Raw genomic sequence first — 19,863 nt, forward strand, 5'->3', positions numbered from 1 at the left:
TGAGCCTGTTTATAATACAACTAAAACAATTCCCAGTCGACATAAGGTGCTTGTAGCAGGTCTGTATTGGCAAACAGTACAACGGTATCCAGACAGTCATCCTCTTCTGGGTCTTGTGGGAAAATTTCAAACAGGCCATATCTCGAGCCCTGATTTAGATCTACAGCAAAAAACACTTGACAATCTGGAGTCACTCGGAGTAAAGGTTGTATTTTCTAAATCTGTATTTAATGCACTCAATTAGCAGACAGCATACCATTTTTATTTCACACCATCCTTTTTTCAGTTGTCATCAGATACAAAGAACATGAACCATCAATCACATGAAATTAACATGAAACTGGGGGGAGGCAGATAATAATAATAATAATAATAATAATATATATTTTTTTTTTTTAAAGAATCCACTGATATAATCTGATGTTTGTTGGTTTTAGAGTGTTTTTTGAAGTTCACAAAATGTTGATAATTTCTGAAGTGTGTTATATAATCAATAGTCACTCAAAAACAAAACCAATTAAGCATGAAAATCAGCATTTCCCAAGTGATTAAGGTCCATGAGGATCACTGAATTAAAAAAATATGAAGTAATATTCTGGGGCTGTCAGAAAATATATTAAATTTAAGGTCACCATTTCCTGGTACTGTAAATCCGTATGTACAGTCCACTTTATGATGAACATGCAAGATCAGCCATAGAAATTCACTATGAATATCATAGCAATCCCACTTTACAGCTAGTTGCTCAAAATATGAGCAGATGATTTAAGCAAACCAAACCCACTGATATGCTTATTGTCTGCCTCGTCCACCCAGCTCTACGGCAGCGTGTGAAGCAAGGTAGTTATCAGGCTGCACATATCACGGCACTACGTTGGTGCATTCTTACTCCTTCACACACACACAAGCCGACAATATGCCACGCTGTATAGCAAAGAACTGCTCGAGTCATTTTTTGCTGGGAACAGGGAAGAAAAGCAGTTGCCTGTGGACCTCTCTCAGCTGAGCATCTAGAGTCTCTGTGGTGAGTGTCAGTTCTCCTATTTGTGTCTGTAGGCTTGTGATGGTTTCGTTCTGCTCCTCTTCTTTGCGCCGTGCGTTAGTGGCCTGCCTGCTGTACTCCAGCACCATACATCCGCCACCGATGAGGAAGATGATGGCCTCTCCCAACAACTCTGCGCCCAGCTCGGCAGCCGCTTCCTCGTTTAGTGGCTTAATGCTGGAACCCCGAAAGCCCATGATCCGCATCTTGGTTCTCATCTCAACCCAGTGATAAACTGCGAGGACAAACAGCATACAGTGTGAAACAACATGCCGGTTAAGCTTTCGATATGATATTTGACGTCCTGCTCACATTTGCACTGAAGCGTGCCTTCATGTACATTATTCGTGATTAGTGCGAATGCGCCGCTTACTGCGATTATAATTCATAAATACAAAGTTTTAATAATACGGGCTTTCAGGGTGACATTCGACTGCCATTTCCCATGTTATGTAATGAATGTAGATGGTGACATTTCTTTGACTGAACAACCCAACATCTCAGCTTTTCTTTATGATCTCAATAAAACTTATTAATAATTATGAATTTTTCTTGCTCTTAAATGTAAAATTGTAGATTCATATTTCTTTAGTTGCTCACAGTATTATTTTGTGCCAGCAGAGTAAATGTTGTAAAAATGAAAAATGATCATTTGGAGGGTAGGAGGCTTTCTTTTCTTTTTGTTGTTGTTGTTGTTGTTGTCTTTTTACTTGAACTACCATGAGCCAAGTTTTCTGACACACTCTGCAGAGAATATGGTCCATGACGAGCCTTGGTTGTTATTTTAGCAGCGTTTTGAACAACTTAAACGGAGAGAAATCTCCAAAATGCCTAAACACTACAACACAGAGGCCAGTCGACGTGTTTCCAGTGAAGTCAACATTTGGACAGGACGTTGGGAAGCCTGCTGTCCTCTCGTGTCCTCACAGCAAAGCTAAAGGCTTCATACGAGCATGCTCAATGACAAACAAGACCCGCCCTCTTCAAGCTTGCTTGGCTGCTATTGGTCGAACACATAAACCCATGAAAATGATTGGTTAAGCGGTCCCTTCAGCTTTAATGCCATTGGTCGTCGCGGCTCTCCTTGCGTTATCTGTAGTCGCGGGTGACTGGCAGCGGATTCGAGGCCATTCGTGGCTGTTAGCCCGGTTACTCACTCTGTGCCGGCGGCAGGCAGACGTAGGTTTTAAAGAACTCGCTTCTCCGGGCTCCGGCTTTTATTCGGTTCGCGACCGGTTTGCTCATCTGCCTCACTCCGAGGTAGAGGAGCTTGGCGATAGGAAAGGCACCGACAACCATCTTGGCGGAAACACTTCACCTCAGCGGGGCGGAGCACGCAGAGTTTAGGCGATGACGTTTAATGATTGACAGGGTCCTTCGAAGCCCCGCCCATGTATGCAAATGTTTTTGATTTGCACCGCAGACAGATTTTCACTCACGCGCAATAAATAAACACTGGTTAATCTTTGATCTCTATTTTATTTTATTTTATTTTATTTTATTTTATTTTATTTTATTTTATTTTATTTTTTGACAACATCGCCATGGATGAGAATAAAACGAATATGCTGTTCATTTCCCTAAACGGCCCCATCTGGTGTAGGAAAGGGTATATCACATATAATTCACGTAAATCAACTACAACCACAGAATATGCAATAAAAAATGACGTCAAATATTGTCCTTTTTTGGCGCATTTATTCAGGCCAATACCATTGCCATACTGAACATGCATGATGCAGCACACTACTGGCTATTAGACAAGCCACTGTGCGATTAATATAATCAGGTACAACAATATTAGTCAATCCTGGCGTTGACATGGCATGCAACGTATATATCGTTGTCGACAACGTCTAAAACATCATAACTTTTAAACTAATTAGACTATAAGTAAGTGTAACTCGCAAATAAAAAGCTGACACGTTCTTTATGCGTCTTTAAAATGATATGCAACGCTGCCATCTTCGCAGAAAACGTCAATACAAAAAAAAAAAAAAAAAAAGAAGTGTATCCTGAAATAACGATGTTAGACTTCACCTGTGCCAGCTGTGGCAGAAACACCTGGCTCGGGTTACAGCAGCGGAGCGAGCCGAGGGGCTGGACTCTGAGCCAAAATAACTCAGCTCGGTACGCAGCTATGACTAAATGTCTGGAGCCTCCGCCACAGGAGAGAAACACAAACGGATCCGACAGACTTCAGGAAGACGAGAAGCCTTGAACACGGTTCAGCTTTCTTCTCGAATTTGGGGACAGAAAGGAACTCGTTTTTGAGGTAAAAAAGTTTATAGTTCTTCCCGGAGAGGAAAACTGCGACAGGGTCAGGATTTACGATTAGTTCGCGTGGGTTATGTTTTATTAAGATCAAGTCTGTGTTGTATTAGTTGGTGTATTTTTTTTTTTATATTTTTTTTTTTTAGTTTGTTCGGAGGTAAGTTTGGAGTTGTAAAAACGCATTTTCCTCCTGAATAGTTCTTTCCAATGTTTCTCTCGTTCATGGGGGATTTTGTGTGCGAGGAGGAGCTTGTTCTAATGGAAATCAGATGTTAAGGAAGAAAGGCTGGCATGCCTCTCAGTCTGCAACCATAGAGAGAAGCCCGAGCAACAACAGCCAGCTATAGCTGCTGGCTGGACATTGATGGACTGATGTGCAGACTACCATTCACCAATAGTCTGTCCGTTATTGGCAGTCATAACCATTTAAATAAAAATTTAAAAAAAAAACAACTCTAATGAGGATTTACTATCTATAGGGACTTTGTGGATTTGGTGGTTGTATTTATTTTGGCATTTTTTTATGATGTTTCATATGATATTTCTGTTGGATGTTAACCATTTGTGAGGAATCGTGTATGATTGATAGTCATTTTTAGTGTTTCTGTTCATCACCATCAAATCCATTCTTGTGCATTATTGTTTGAAGTTTGTTTTGAAGTGAGTGACTATCAGGAATTCAATTTTTTTATTTTTAGGATCTCTACACAACTGTAACCTGCATGCAAATTAAGCCTTCCTGTTACAGCTGGATTTAGATGGCATTCATCCAGCTTCTATACTCTTAATTGCTTTGTTACTTGAAACGAGCTGGTCTGCATTGTGTGCTGCACTTGCTTAACCTGTTGCCTCACCAATGGTTAAAAATCTCACCTATAATTTGACTCTCTCCTCTGTAATCAAATTCATGCATGCACACACATGTCGGCAGTTTCGGCCCTGCTTTGCACCATCGACAGCAGGAGCCTGACGCACAGAAGGCATTAAGGCATGTAACATGATAGAAACTTCTGTAATGTTGAGTGGCACTGAGAGATTCCTGAGTCACATGTTGTGGAGAACAGTGTCGCTCTGAAAGTGGATTACTGGCACAGTGCTGGATGACGCATTGCCAAAATGAGCATAGGCAGCATCATAAACAAAAGAGGAATATAGGAAATTCGACTATAGTTAGGAACTAATTGTTATCATATCAGAAATGTCTTTGGTCTTTACATGGTTTATGTACTCTTGTGTCTGCAGGAGAGTAATTGTTATCAGACTGAGAGCATCAATAGACCTGTATTGTGTAGGGTCTTTGTTATGACAGTTGCTGATTGTGTATGCACACCTGTTTGTGTATTTAGATAGGCATTTCATTGACTAACTGGGCCAGAGAGTGCATGCGTAAGCATGATAAAAAGAATACTTTGGGTGGAGTTTTTGTATTTAACAAGTGAACAGTTGGTGAAGTCTGAAAGCAGAAGACGTGATTAATCAGTGAGCCATTACCGGTGGATCATATGTCAGCATGAACATCAGTGCACAATGGTCTCCTCCTTCTGTGACACAGATTCCTACTTATTTTACGTAATAATTAAACAGTACCTTCCACCTGCATTTGCACAATAAGCCTTGGCCTTATATCGTCAACAACAATGCCCATCCCATTAGATAGTGGTGAGCCAGTACAAACATTATAGTGGATGTTATCTTTGGCATTGGACCCAAAGTGTTACTTCAGACTAATGTCTTTCTTGGTATTCCAAATCTAGAAAAAGCAATCGTAAAAGGTTTTGAGAATTCAACTTTAATGTCAGGGTTAATGTTTAGATTTTTTTATAATAGAATCCTGCGCAGCCCAGCTGAGGAAGTGGGAAGTGTTTGGGTGAATCAGAGGATTTTCCTTCACCATTTAGTCTCAGCAAAGTTCATTGCAAACACAAAGGCAGAATGATCAAGTGGAAGGATGTGAAGGCGAGACTGACAATTGTGAAGCTGGGCTGGGAGGAAATAAGCGGATGCCTAGATGGAAATAAGTTCAGCGTAACTCAACATCAATTAGTTTGGTAATCTTGGATTGTTGGTGAGGAACATAAAAGGAATGGGAAAACTGAGGCACTGCTTGTAGTTGTGGTCAGACACACCCTGGCTTTCTGCAAAGATAGTGATTATTGTCTTTAATCCTTAAATCTCCCTCCTGCCTCTCACAGTATCTCTCTGCTTTTCCGAGTGTCCTTTAACAAAGTTTCTGAGTTGCCAAGTTTTCCATCCAAAAAAAAAAAAAGCCAGTAGTTTATTTAAGTACTATTTTTTTTGTTTTCATCTTGTGGCTTTCATCTTGGCTTCACCGCTCAAAAGAACTAATTGTTGAATGTTGAAGTTGTAGAACCAGCTGACATTGTAATTTAAGCAAACTAACCAAAAAGAAAACGAATATCAGGTTTTTCAAGAACGCTTTTTGAGAAAGTAAAGTGACGCAGCTTCAGCGGCCACAAACTGTCAGTTCATTTTAAACTTTCAGATAATTAATCTTCCTGTGTTTTATACTCCCCCCCTCCTATATGCTTTTATCTTTATCCTCTAGTCTATGTTTACAATAAGGTGTAAAAGTTGCCTCATTTGTCTGGCTGTGATAATTGCTGTTCCTAAGAAAAAAAAATTTTTACTATATGCCCCTCTCTGCTTCTAGTCTTAAAACGTTCTTTTTTTTTTTTTACCAAAATTACTCTATAAAAATTATGCTGATAAAATAAGCAAAGATGAGAAGCAAATTACCAACACAAACTGTGGAGATAAGAATATAAACAAGAAACAAACGCTATCACTTGAAAAATAACAAACTAAGAATCCAGCCTTGGGGTTGTGTGACTCTCCCAAACAGTCAAGTTGCAGTTCACAATATGTTTGTTCAGACTTTATTATTATTGTGGTGAAGCAGCACAGATGATCCACACAGTCAGCACAGTTTCAAGGTGGACACCAAAGGTTAGTGTCACCAATTGCGTATCTGACCAGTTGTGAAATATGTACTTAATCTCTATTCCTGTTTCTGAGTAATGGCAAAGCGTTCCCAGTATCAGCTTATCCTTGATTCCAAGTGAACATTTGTGACAAATTCAGAGACATCATTCCTGAAGGTGTCCTTGAGATATCACATTCACAAACCTGGGACGCTGAAAAATAACCATCAGGCCCACGAGCAAATGTAGAATTTAAATGACGAGAAAAACACAACAAGGTGGAAGATGATAGAACATGAAACATAAAACAAAGTGAAATACATGAATCAAATAAAAACACAATTGGAAAAAAGTTTTGACGGTGAAATGATCACGTGACAGTAACGCAAACAATTCAAACGCAGCAAGAGTCATCAACTTACAGAGAAAATGGTGATGTCGCCACAAAGCACGTTGAAGAGTGTAGCAGGGAGGAGAGGGGCGGGGTGAACGCTTCACTGGAGCAGGCAGGGGAGAGTTCAGGGAGTGATCGACCTGACCTTTGTGAGTCAGTGAGAGTGTAATCTGTGTTTGTGCGAGTTGCTCTTCACAGAGATAAGCGTCTGAGTGAGGTGAATGCCTCACTGGGAGGCGTGGCGAGGAATGTGGCCTGACTGAGGCATGACAAGTCCCGGCTGAGTACACCATGTGAAGAACGCTCATTACCTGACTGTCTTCAGTTTGATGGCGTTGCCTAATGTTCAGCTGGTGTTTGAGTTTATCCAGTGGCAGAGAGCGAGGCGCACCAGGCAAATATTTTTTTTTTGGATATACAAACACACTTCATGTGTCAAGCAAACAAGCTGGCAACAAAGACAAACGTCCCCTTAATAAAACAGTTTAAAGATTCCCTGCAACTTTTCTGGAAATGTTCTATTTGGTATTTGTTTTCCAAAGTAACATCCATAACAAATACATCTCTATTTCTCCTTTACAGGTACAATCTGTGACATCTTTACACAAAAATTTAAAGCAGGAGGAAACCCTCAGTATCTGAGCAAAAATGACAACATTCTTTGAACAACTTCAAATCTGTCCCATTGGGGTTTTATATATCTATCTAAACAGCAATCAACATAAGAATACAGTTTTGGAGTTGTTGTAAGGGGAACAAACAGCCTCGAGCAAATGAAGGTGCCTCTGGAAAAATGCCAGACATTCCAAGATGGGGCTTGTTGAAGGCAGCACAACAAAGCAATAAATCACAACTAGAAATCCCACCTGTCAGCTGTCAGTACACTTGAATAAATATATGCAGCTAGTTCTGATATACTTAAAAGCCAAAGATGCAGTGATGATTATTATTTTAAGTTAATGAAAAAAAAATGTTAAAGGTATTGAAGTCTGATTTTTAGGTCTCTTCTCTTCAGCTTTGCAATCAAAATGTGTACATACTGTCATCAAATAGAAGACGGCAACTTATCAGCTCAAAGTCTTACAAACCAGAAACACAGGAATAAGAAATTACAAAGAATATTCTATTCCATGCATATATTTTAAGCTCATCCACTTACAAGCTGTGTACTGAACCTGTTTCTTTGTCTGTCTGTCTGTCTGTCTGTTTGTTCAAATAGACCAGTCAGACGTATGATAACACCTGGCTTCACAAATAGTATGGTTGACTCAGCAAGCAGGACAGACAACTGCAAGTGACTGTTCTAAAGGGTAGAGGTCTGTAATGTAATTTACTGTACGCTTATACTTTTTTTTTTTTTTTTTTGGTTGCTTTTGCAAATTTCACATCACGAGGTTAGTGTTGCCTGTTAAGACACGGCAGGTATTCAGGTTTTTTTTTTTTATGTTAAATGCCTTGAGGGCGTGAGAGAGCTGGGAACCTGTTGCTCAGGATAAAAGACTGCTCGCTGTTCAACACAGCACGAGAGGCAACGGCTGAGGTACATTGACTGAGGATAGAGCTTTTTAATACAAATCCTGGTATTGTTTGGTTTTGCAATTGACAGGAGCAAGCCGAGTCTGATGCTGAATGCACATTCATTTTGTAAGATGGTACAAACATTGCTAGCTGAAAGAGGTGTGAAGCTTTTCTGGTTTTCTTTTTCAGGAGCAGAAAACTGATACTTCACAGCCATGAGTTCTCAGACAAGCTTTGGCACCAGCATGCTGTGTGAGTTTCCCCAAATCCTTTCTTTGTCTTCTTAGCTCAGAGTTTATTTGTGCACATGGCTGTGATATGCTAATGTTAATTGTCTGTGGTACTTATGTGGCTTATCTACAGTCCAGTCTATGAATGACGACCTGAACGCATCGCTGGCCACAGCTGATGAGTTATCCAAAGAGTTTAACTCGATGCTGAAGGAGGCCTCCTCCTCCAACAACAACACAACGCCTGGGTCTCAGGTACACACATATACACGCACACTCCCAGTACTAGTTTTCTCCTTTCAGCTGTTCATTTAACAGTTATATTTTTGCAGTGCTTAAAAGTGTATAATTATTCTATAATTATTGGATTGATATTCATCAGCAATATATTCTGAGTCTCAGTCATTGGCAGACTTTCAAACCACACTGGTTTAGTAGTTGTTGAATGCCAACAAAACAAAGTGTAAATTAATCTTTGCTGTTTAGCACAGTAATCATTCCTTGTAATATTTATTCATTAGATAATCATTTCCCCTTCAGACCAGCTCCACTATCTCCAGTCAGCAGCCTCCATCCACTCAGCCATCCAGCTCCTCCATCACCTCTCTGAATTCAGATGGCAGAACTAACAGCAGCTCCAGCTCCATACCTTTCTCCCCGAGCTCAACACCTTCCTACCAGACTGACTCTGTCTTCTCCAGCAATAAAAATGCACCGTCCTCCTCCTCCTCCGTCTCCTCAACGAGTCCGCTCTCATCCCCCCAGATCCACAGGAGAGGACGCTCTCCAATCCCTCAAGCTGGATCAGACAGCTACGAGTACGGCCAGCACAGCCTCAAAAAGTCGCATCACTCCCAAGGGCAAAATTCCCGCTCTCATTATAACAGGAGCCCACGAGGCTCAAATAGTTACATAGATAGAAGCCCTTCACAGAACCCCAAGGCTATTTCTTTGGACCAGCCAGCTCGCTCTCCCTCTGTTCAGACCTCCCTCAAACTGCCGAACCCTTATGATAACACCTCGATGGGCCGCAGGTCGCCTCGGCTGGACAGAAATCCCTCTCCATTGTCTTTCAGTCATCAAATGTCCAGTACACTTCCTCGAAATTTTGGCAGTTACATTCAACCCGGTAAGAGCCTGTAGTTATCCAGCAGTAAAACAAAGGCAACTAAACCCAATACAATGATTTAATTATTATGTGATTGAATTAACTTGATTCCCTTTGTTGTAAATCATTTAGGGAAACTACCTGAGAGGTTAACTTACTGTGTGAAAAAAGAAACATGACCTCAACATATAATTGAGGGATTTGAGATGTAATTTTTAAAATTTGACTTAATTTGAATATCAGTCAAATCTTGATGTGGATGTGTCAGTTCCAATTGTCATAATTTACTTCTTCTTTTTTTTTTAAGATTATACAAATAAGCGACCAGTAAACTAATGAATGTGACATTTATTGTTTCTCCTTTTTCCACCACTTAATAAAATTTTTCTGTTTATGTTTTTGTATCTTTTTGTCCCTCCCAGATGAGAATGTGCAACTTCAGAAGAGTCCCAGCAAGTGGAATGAGACAGATCTGGATGTGTCCTATGAGAAGAAACCTCACCACAGCTATGACAGTTGGTTGATTTCTGCTACTTTTTGTCCTTATTTTTCAACTTTTAATTTTGTATGTGAATTTGTGGAATCAGTGCTTGTCTGTACTGTATGCGGTCTCTGTTTTTTTTTAAAATAAAACCTTTCTGTTACAGCGACCGAGTGGATGCGGCCGTCTGTGCCGAACACCAGTTGGCGAGAATCCAACCTCGATGGCCCTCCTCCGGCCCCAACCCCCAAAAAGGTGGGTGGTATTAACAGTCTTTTAAAAACCTTTCTTCGTGTGGATTTTGTGTACCTCAAACTTTGAAGTCACAAGTAATCTACTTTCAGAAGTTCAGACATTCAAGTCCAAGTCTCCTAGTGTTGTTTTTCCACAGATAAGAACATTGTGAAAAGACTGTGGAGTCGGTACTTTCCCAGATATGACACACCTTTCCTTGCCTTCTTGAAATCAAGCCAAAAAAAAAATCAGTCACAGCATTTCTTTTTTTTTTATGCTGCATTTGTGAAATTTGGGCATTTTAGGGGACAGAAAAATGTCCAGTTTGATGATAAGGAAAGTCAAAAAGGCACATGACACAAAATGAACACCTTATTATTGACTGTCAGGAAGTCATTTACTCAACTATTGTTGTTTATGAGTTAGTGGAGGTGATAATTCTCTGTGTCCACGGTCTGATCAACAACAATTTCCCTTTTCTTTCCTTCCCAGGATCCTCGCTCTAATCCTCTCCAGTATTCCCATGGTTCTTTGCCCCGTAAAACACGTATATCAGTACCTCCCGAGGTTTCATCCCCAGCCAACTCCCCTTTCCACTCTCAGCCCATCATCTCACGTATTTCTATTCCTCCCACTTCCACTAAGCCCCACCAGCGTAAACCCATTCCTCTCTCTGTCATAATGCGCCTCCAAAACCCCCACTGGAAAGTCATGTCAACCTGCCACCCCAGAGTCCTGGGAGGAGAAGGAGATATGGCCATTTACCAACCAGCAGTACCCATCCCGAGGGAATTCTCCCACCAAGCTGTGAAGCCACAGCAGCAGCCAGCTGAGCTGAGACAACCAGCCATATACAGTGATGGTAAAACGCATTTACCAGCTGCACACAGCTGCACACAGCTGCACACTCTATGACCAATGTTCACAGGATGTTTGTTCTATAAATGTGGCTTGTGTCCCATGTTTGCAGCGCTGAACCCAGGCGACGTCGAAGCAGAGTTAGAGCGGCTGGACTATGTTCACCACATTCCTGTGATTTTTGGGAATCCCACCATGCCAGAGGGTGGTGTGGCGTTAGAGCAGGGCGTGCCGCCTGCTCCCCGGCCCCTGAGCCCCACCAGGCTGCAGCCAGTGGTGGCCCCTGAAACCCAGACTGATGTGATGCCTGACCTGGAGGAGCTGCTCCGCATCAGGGCAGAAATCCCCCGGGCCCTGAAGAGACGAGGGTCCGTGGACCAATCACGGACCCTGAAGAAGGCCTCCCACTACCAGCCGAACCAGTACAAGAATCTAATCGACAAGCTTTTCCACCGGAAAGATCATCGGCAGAAGGGGGAGCAAGGCAGCGACACCAGCAGTTCCTCAGACGGGGACGAACCGGCTATGCCTCCGGCCCATGTGCCTCGACCTCAGGCCCTCACAGCGATTCCTCAGGACTTCATAGTAAGAAAGTGACTTTCACTAGCTGGATTGTGTCAGATTGAAAAAGAAAGACCCTCCAACTAACAATGTGGTAAAGCGAGTTGATACAACCAGGCGCTGTAAAAGATGTCATTTTTATTGTGTCACATTATGAATGCGCTGTGCCACATGAAATGCATAGTAAATCAGCAGATTACATCAATTACATTATAAGTTATACATTAAATACACTACGTACATGTTACTGCCGTAAATTATCTGGCAACGATCTTCATTAGTTTCATTTTGTTTTATTGTCTGCTGTGTTTTTCTTAATAATCTTAATTAAGCTGCCACCCTGCTTTGTCCCCCTCAGGGCTACCATTCGATTCTGAGGCGGTCCAGTCGAGAGCGCAAAGGTTCTGGAAAGCGAGCTCGGCTCAGCCCGCTGGTCCTAATGCTGGACGGAGCATTGGTCGGAGAACTGGAGGTAGTTCAGAGAGCCGTGCAGGAGGTTCGTGTATTAAGTACTACAAGTACTGTTACTGTACTGCAGCTACAACTGTAACTACTCTGCTCCTGCTACTAGTGATAGTAATAGTGCCTAAACCCGTTGCACCAATAATGACATAAATCTTTGAGGTGTCAAAAACTTAGCATGTCAAAATCCACAATGCATTAAAAAAGTTTGCATGAATCCAAAAGACTAGCAACAATATTCATAATATTGGAATAAAGTCTAAAGAGACAACTGAACAGAGTGAAACTGGTTTACATGTTAAAATCAAGGCCACACGACACTTTTCATTTGTTGTTTGAGTTGATTGTTCGCTCCATTTACCTTCAGTACAAAAAACTTAATCCACTAAAACCACTTAAAATTATTTTTAGTTGACATCAGCAGCCTCTATAAATATATTTCATGAGTGCCACGGTTAACGAGAGGGAGGACCCAAACGCACGACGCTGGAGGCAACAGGCTCAAGCCAACAAAAACATTATGAAGCCAGTACACAAACACAGGGAGTGGAGCACTGTCAGATAATCAGGAAAAAAAAAAAACATAGGGAGGCGGTAAGAAGACTAAAGCTCAGGAATGGGCAGAAGTCATGTGGAGTAATAAGCTAAAAAGCAATGAACTCACGATCATGAACTGGCAGAACTAAGTACACAGAGTGCTGAACTGCAAAGCCAGGAAGTAAAACAAACACACACAAGAGGTGAGTAAAACAGGAAACCCAACAAACTAAAAGACAGAACCAGGACAATGTGGGAAAATAACTCAAACCAGTGTGAAGTAAGCGTGAGACGGTAAAGTGTGGTGCTCCAGTTCTGGATTCGGACATAAAGAAGTGCTGAAAAATATGTTATATTTAAATTTTCTGAAGGAAAGTGTGCTGAGTGTGCATCACCTTGTTCAGCTCATCTGTGCTTCTGCAGTCAGCCCAACAGATGCTACTTCCGTCCTAAAAGTTTGGGGCTCGCACAAGAAGATGCTGACAGTCGAGTTAGAGGAAGGATCGACTGGAAGCAGCCGATTGCAATAAGACACAGAAAAACATCTGTGTTTATCCTCACACTCATTTCATACTGCATATAAGAACATGGGCAGAAATGAGGGTAGAAATTATTGTGATTAATTACAGTTTAGCTGACAAATCTACTTGGTGTAAAATGTTTTTCACAGATGAATGACCCCAGCCAGCCGAATGACGAAGGCATCACTGGCCTTCACAATGCCATCTGCGGGGGACATTACAATGTGGTGGACTTTCTGGTTCGCATTGGAGCCAATGTCAGTGCACCAGACAGTCACGGCTGGTAAATATTTACTTTTCCTTTACACCGTGCCCTTTAATCTCTTATTTTATCTGTCTGTGTGGCCATTTCACATTATGAAATGAGTTTGCTGAGATGAGGGTGTTTGCTCACGACGGCGTCATAAATTCACGAGAATCATAAATGCCTCGGATGTTTTCAGAACATAACGTCGTACCCTGCATGTGTCTCTGACCCACAGGACTCCGCTGCATTGTGCAGCCTCTTGCAACGACCGTCCTCTGTGCGAGTTTCTGGTGAGGAATGGAGCTGCTGTCATGGCCATGACGGAGAGCGATGGCGCAACCGCCTCCCAGAAGTGTGATCCGTACGCTGTTGGGTTTGAGGAGTGTGAGAACTTCCTGAGCGGTGAGGCATGTGCACCAAAGCACAACCTATGAAACTCATTAAAGAATAGTCATAAAATGATGTAATCTACACCTCACTTTTAACCTCAATGTAATGTGGTCAAGTTTAGTCAGTTTAGCGTCAATCAGCCATTCACACGCATGCACATGATATAGCAGATGTCAAAATACAATGAATAATAAATAAAAAGGTCACACTTATTGATCATAGCTAAAATTAGCATCCAAAGTCACTTAAAGGGGGCAGGTGTGTTTCTGGTGTGTCACTCAGGGACACTATTATAGGACTTTAAAAAGTATGGGATTTTTGTGCAATTATTTAATATCCTAAAATTTTAAAGCTTTTCATGGCAAATCTGCTTTTTTTTTTTTTTTTTTTGTCTGAGTGGACAAACTTATTTAGATGACATTACACCAAAATTCTGCTGGGAAATATTAGGCTTTTTATATAAAATAATAAATAAGTAATATGTCAGGAAAAACTCTTAAGAACTTTTAAAATAAAGCTATTGTGAACATTTCATTGGTAACATGTAAACTTTTGGTTGAGAAACAGTGTTCCTCCGACAACCTCTTTCTGGTACAGCACGTTTGACCCACTTGTCCTGTTTTTCTTTGTACTACCAGGCGTGGAGGAGGCCATGGGGGTGGAGAACAGCGGGGTGCTGTATGCTCTGTGGAGTTATCCGGCTCAGGCAGCTGACGAGCTGAGCTTCAAAGAGGGCGACATGGTCACCATCCTGCAGAAACCTGAAGGGTCTGATTGGTGGTGGGCCTCGCTCTGTGGCAGGGAGGGCTTCGTTCCAAACAACTACTTTGGGGTAAGATATACATTTCTAAATGAAGGGCTTAACAGTCCAATCTTTGCCATCTCATTTTTGTTGCATGATAAATTTCATAATGCAGAAAAAAAGAAAGAAAAAAAAGACCGTTCTTCTGCTTTTTTTTTCAGCTCTTCCCAAAGGTTCGGCCTAAATCTCTCTGTTAAGTGATCTCGATGATCAACCGTGGTCAAACTGATGCAGAGGACTGTCTCAGAAACTCTGTTTAACAGCTTCACACTGTTAGTCTAAAGGACTTTGTGTGATTATGAAAAGGCTGTACTGCTGCAGGGCACGAGAGATGTTTTTATCTGTCAGTCAAGGAGAGCTGAAGGAGAAGTCTCTATTCATTTCGGCCTTACTGACAAGAACAAATCTTTTTTTCATTTGTAATGGATCTGCTGGAGGATATTTTTCTAGTAAAGCTACAACTCTGTACTTTACTTAATCTTTCTGTCAAGCTTCACCCGTCCATCCAAAGATTACAAAGGGTTCATCTTTCCTGTTGTTCTGCTCAGCTGTGTTCAAGTCAGCCGAGGACATGTCTGATCCACTGGCTGGTTACTAATCAGAAGTGCATTATGATGCGTGGTGTTGAGTCTACTTATCAACGAGGTCAATGTAGGTGTATGTTGTCATCAAACATGACCCATGATTGCTCAGTTTAGAATCAGGTTGCTTCAATAAGAGTAAAATCAACACTCTTATTACTGGAACAGTTCTTCTGCTGCTACATCAAAGAAGCATCAAAAAGTTTTAAGTGAAACAGAGCTGTTTGAAGTTAACATGGATTTTTTTTTTTTTTTTCATTCTTTTATAATATTTCTGTATGGGGGCGACCAGATAACTGAGTAGTTAGGAAAGTTAGCAAATTCTGTCAGCAGTTTGATTCCCCACCGGTCATATCATATCATTCCTCCGCTTTAATTCTACACATTTTTTCTCTGCATCTACTGTTTTCATTAAATAAGGGCAAAAGGCCTAAAATGTATAAAAATGACTTTATGTAGATATCACTGTTTCTGCAGCTAGTTTCTCAGATCTTAGTGCTAGTATCCAAGGTAAGATATTTGTGAAGCAGATTTCTCTGACTACAGAGACTGATGGATCTTATCAACGAACACATTTATGACCTTAATAGCCCAAAAAGATGTTTGAATTTGAGGAGGGATGTTTTCCTACTAACACGACCTTCAAGTATTTTCAATCAGCCACAGTAGGAATGTACCAGAATTTGGCTTGTTTCTGCTTGGCTTTAGTGGTTTTTTTTCCACAATGTTGGTCATCTGTTGTGTTTTTATGCCACTTGTATACATTAACCTTGTTTTGAAGAGAATGTGTGTTTTCTATGACATTGAAACTGGTCTTTTTGTGGATGTGTGTGTATTCACAGTGGTAGAATGAGTGTTCGGTGATGTATTTGTTTTCGGTTTTCATCATCAGTTTTCAACGTTTGAAACTGTGCATTTAACCTTTAACCCCTCTGAAGGGACACACACTGACCAAATGTTCAAATATTCAATAAAGGAGTGATGTGATTTTGGTTTTCAGTGGAATCATTTGTCTCAGTGAAGTGTTGGCGGCTAAAAAAAAACAGCTGTGAAATGTCCTTTACTGACCAGCAGATGACACTGTTTCATCAAGAATAGATTCAGCATGAGTAATACAGTGACACTCGTTTTACCAGCAAACATAAACTACTATACGATAAATCTTCATTTATCAATGCTTTTTTGTGCAGAATTACTCCTTTCTATTATGCATCATAGTTATCATCTACGTTCTCTTGTTTCCGCCTCTTTGAAGCTATGTTCCTTCACATGTTCCTTCTCACTTTCTACACCCACCTCTGCGACTGCTGGGATACTTAATGAATCAATTAGCTGCACCATTATGCATAAGTGTAATTACTGAAAAAGCTACACACATGATGAATATTTTTGTAATTAAGTCTGACTCCAGTCTTTTGATATGCAGACTGTCTGTGTTCAACTCGCATTAAGAAAACACCACTGCTCGTATGCTTCATCACAATCCCTGAAGACCATTATGTGTCAACACTGTTTGAAGCCGACTCCTCTTCCACTTTTAATGTCATTTTACTTTATGTAGATTATACAAACATATAATTAAAATGACATACACAGAGTCAAGTACACACATTTAGAATTTACTCACACGCATACAGAGACACACTGATGTGTAGCTGTGGTGGACTAATGTAATATTTCTGGTGAATAATTCAGGTGTTTTAAGTGAACCGAACTGTTGAGTGGCCTGTACCAGAATACATAATGTTTCATTGAAATTTATCTCCACTTGGCCTCAACCAGTGGGCCGTGGCATAGAAAAGGAATGCACTTTCACACTGAGAAAAACATCTCATCTTCAATTATTAAATGTTGTATTTTTTTATTCAAGTCAACAACTTAACAAAGAAGGTGTGATTACACGACTTTACCACTGCAGTTTCCACAGATAATGAATAAGGACTCACTTCATCAGTTTCATCATGTGTTTTTCACATTTTCTGTAGCGATTATTATTTTTTAAAAATCATTAAAAAGATGTCATAGTCATTTAAATCAGTGGTTCCAATCATTGGGATCACAATAAATCCAGCACAATGCAGTGCAGTAAAAACTCCTCTGTTGAAGCTTCTTAGAAGCTGAAATTTACCTAACATTAGCCTCTCTCTGACATGAATCTTTTGCTGAGCTCTTGGATTAAACTCCATTACATTGTGTGCAGGGGTTTCTATTTTTTCTGATAAGGGAGTGCCAGACACCCTCTGCATGCAACTACAAATGCATAATTTCCCTCTGGTCCTTGCAGCTACAAGCATTCAGTCAAACTCAAGGCGCCTCCTGAGTGTCCTGCATAGGTGAAAGAATCTGCAGCAGTGAAGAGTTTTGTGCTGAACTGTGATTCTGTTCAAGCAGAACTCATTTGATGCCTCATTGAAACCCTATTATGGCCACAATGGAGCAAAATGAACTGTTAGTGATGTGGTTTGCAGCTGGTGACGGAGGTAGCGCGGCTACTCACCCAGTTTTTTTTTTATTATTTTTATCTCATTTCGTACTCTGTATTCAATTCAACTCTGCCTCACAGCCCCCACCAACGTACATACACACGGTCATTTCAGACAAACTGGCCATTATCAGAGACAGCCTCTTTGGCCCATCAGGATCTGACATGACAGACCAGCCCTAAACTGCAGCGGTCAAATAAGCAGAAAGGCATGCTTTACTGTCATGAAATAAAGAATAGAGCTGGGAGGCTCTACCGAGAAACAGAAAAATAGAAATAGAAAAGCTGAGACGGGAAAACCGAATGAAGGGGAATAAAGAGTTTGACCGAGGGAATGAAAAATATCTTTCTGAGCACACCGTGCAATTTTCTATTTGATGGGATACCTGAGGATGGAAGGAGGGATTAATCTAGAAAACCCAACCGCATCAAATGAACCCCGTTGTACCTGTCCTAACTGACAGCGGGCAGAATCAACAATCATCATCTGAAAACTGTTCTGATGGCGACAAAAAGAGAAAAAATAAGTAAGGAGAGATTAGTTTCATACGTTTGTGTTTGAATCTGGATATCTGTAAACAGAGTCATCGTAGCAGACAAGGCTGCGGTTTACAGTCTTAAGATGGCAAGTTGACCCACAGGTCATCAATGTTGTATGTTTATGCCTTTTAAGTATTGAAGAGACGCCCTTCTCAGTTAGAAAGGAGATCGGTTCAGCCAGACCAGCGGCAGAAAGGTATCTTATAATGTGATCTCAGCAAAAGCTGTGCTTCATTATTTAGAAACCACAAACAAGTGTGTTTGTGTGCGTTTCTGTGGCAGCAATATCAGTTGGAAACGCCATGAATGTTTCCAACAGTCCAGGTCAGAACTGGACTGATGTGTCCTTATATTTTGTGAGTATTATATGTGACAGCCAACAAACTGCCTTGGAGGAACACCCTCTGTTTGTGTTTGTGTGTGTGCACGTGTGTGTTTCTGTATGCATGCACCCCCTCGCTCCGACACTGAGGTGAGCAGGCAGATCCGTGGCCCTGCAGAAACATAGAGCAGAACTGAACCCGGTCAGCCCTGCGTCAAGGACACACCCTGAGAACGGGGCAGCAAACAAAACAAACTAAAAGGCGGGGTGAGCCTGCAAATATGTCCACTCCACTCGTTTCTTTCTTTCACCACCACATCCATTCTCGCCATGCTCCCACTCTGTGCTCCCGTGGAGTAATGAATAATAGAGGAGTGCTTGTCCTCCCTTGCTCCCCTAGTTAATCAGAGCTCGCCTGGCTGCCCTCTTCTCTGCCACTCCTCACTTTAATAAATCATTCAGGCCTTCAGAATGACAAGTACGTCAGCGCAGGCTAAGCAAGGGCCGTGGTGGTAAAAACCCGGCCATCGCCTCTTACTACAACCTCCTACACTCCAAAACCAAGAACAACCCTTTCTCACTATCAGCTCTCTCTCCTCTCTGTGCCCTTTGTTTTTTTTTTCAGTGTCCCCATCACTTATAGCCTTCTTCTTCACTTTTTTTTTTTCCCTCTACAAGACAAATCGCGCTGGCAAGAAGTCCCACTCCATCTCTTTCCTCTTCTCTGCCTCTCTGTGTCTCTCCCACAGGGAACCGTTTCACTCTGCCAGGGTTCGACCAAATGAATAACGTTCTCATTCCTCATCTCTTTCCTCCTTCTCCTTTACGCCTCCACTTTCTCTCTCTGCCCGAGCAGAAATTCCTGTCGGGATGACATCACATGGCAATGTCCCAAATGAGTGCTGCTGCAAAGAGGTTCATAAAAGGGATGGATAAAAAATTTAAAAAAAAAAACATGCAGTGTGTGCAGAGAGAGAAAGAGAGTAATTTCCCCAGTATTTAAGCATCTAGTCATAACTATAGTTGTTAAACCATTGTACTGGTTGCAGTTGCCTAAATTGCAATAAATTGCAGTTTGCAGGTTTAATGCCATCAATTTTATAGGAAGAACATGTAAATGTCTTTCTTACTTTCTTTCCCCCCCAAAGTCTCCAGTTCCACCTCTGCTTGAATCTGTTCTATCAATCTACATATGGGTGATACAAGTAGTTTCATAGCATGATAAAGCTAAATCCAAATCATGTAATGACTCAGTATGTTTGTCTCTTGAGGCCATGTCAATGGAGAAACTGATGCTTAAGAAAATAACTGACGTTTCTTCCATTCGTGAGCTATTA

At 41.2% G+C, this 19,863-nt stretch overlaps 2 protein-coding genes across 3 annotated transcripts; one reads left to right on the forward strand and one right to left on the reverse strand.

The window, feature by feature from the left end:
• Nucleotides 1–47: 47 nt before the first annotated feature.
• On the reverse strand, nt 48–2,374 carry opa3 (outer mitochondrial membrane lipid metabolism regulator OPA3). The gene is made up of 2 exons (XM_069161483.1): nt 2,200–2,374; nt 48–1,277 (listed from the first exon to the last, which is right to left on the reverse strand). Exons 1-2 carry the CDS (start codon nt 2,339–2,341, stop codon nt 949–951), a joined length of 471 nt encoding a protein of 156 aa, XP_069017584.1. The 5' UTR covers nt 2,342–2,374; the 3' UTR covers nt 48–948.
• A 721-nt stretch (nt 2,375–3,095) lies between these two features.
• ppp1r13l (protein phosphatase 1, regulatory subunit 13 like) lies at nt 3,096–16,169 on the forward strand. Of its 2 annotated transcripts, none has more exons than XM_069161457.1 (13): nt 3,096–3,317; nt 8,360–8,422; nt 8,534–8,655; nt 8,941–9,529; nt 9,931–10,023; nt 10,156–10,244; nt 10,716–11,085; nt 11,194–11,666; nt 12,001–12,138; nt 13,312–13,445; nt 13,645–13,811; nt 14,438–14,631; nt 14,763–16,169. In XM_069161457.1, the coding sequence occupies exons 2-13, from the start codon at nt 8,386–8,388 to the stop codon at nt 14,796–14,798; spliced, it is 2,442 nt and encodes an 813-aa protein (XP_069017558.1). In that variant the 5' UTR covers nt 3,096–3,317; nt 8,360–8,385; the 3' UTR covers nt 14,799–16,169. The 2 variants fall into 2 exon arrangements, with proteins under 2 accessions (XP_069017558.1, XP_069017559.1); XM_069161458.1 differs by lacking the exon at nt 3,096–3,317 and adding an exon at nt 7,732–7,968.
• The last annotated feature ends 3,694 nt before the right edge of the window (nt 16,170–19,863 follow it).

The sequence above is a fragment of the Embiotoca jacksoni genome, unplaced genomic scaffold, assembly GCF_022577435.1.
Source record: "Embiotoca jacksoni isolate LCO1_2020_lvr unplaced genomic scaffold, fEmbJac1.0.p SCAF_28, whole genome shotgun sequence".
Classification (NCBI taxonomy): domain Eukaryota; kingdom Metazoa; phylum Chordata; class Actinopteri; family Embiotocidae; genus Embiotoca; species Embiotoca jacksoni.

Bases quoted from the DNA above. Each gene is read 5' to 3' on its own strand.
- opa3 (XM_069161483.1), bottom strand. From the start codon at position 2,341: ATGGTTGTCGGTGCCTTTCCTATCGCCAAGCTCCTCTACCTCGGAGTG. The intron at 1,278-2,199 runs GTGAGTAACCGG...TTGTCCTCGCAG, and splicing joins CTGCCTGCCGCCGGCACAGA to TTTATCACTGGGTTGAGATG.
- ppp1r13l (XM_069161457.1), top strand. From the start codon at position 8,386: ATGAGTTCTCAGACAAGCTTTGGCACCAGCATGCTGT. The intron at 12,139-13,311 runs GTTCGTGTATTA...TGTTTTTCACAG, and splicing joins TTCAGAGAGCCGTGCAGGAG to ATGAATGACCCCAGCCAGCC. The intron at 13,812-14,437 runs GTGAGGCATGTG...TTGTACTACCAG, and splicing joins GTGTGAGAACTTCCTGAGCG to GCGTGGAGGAGGCCATGGGG.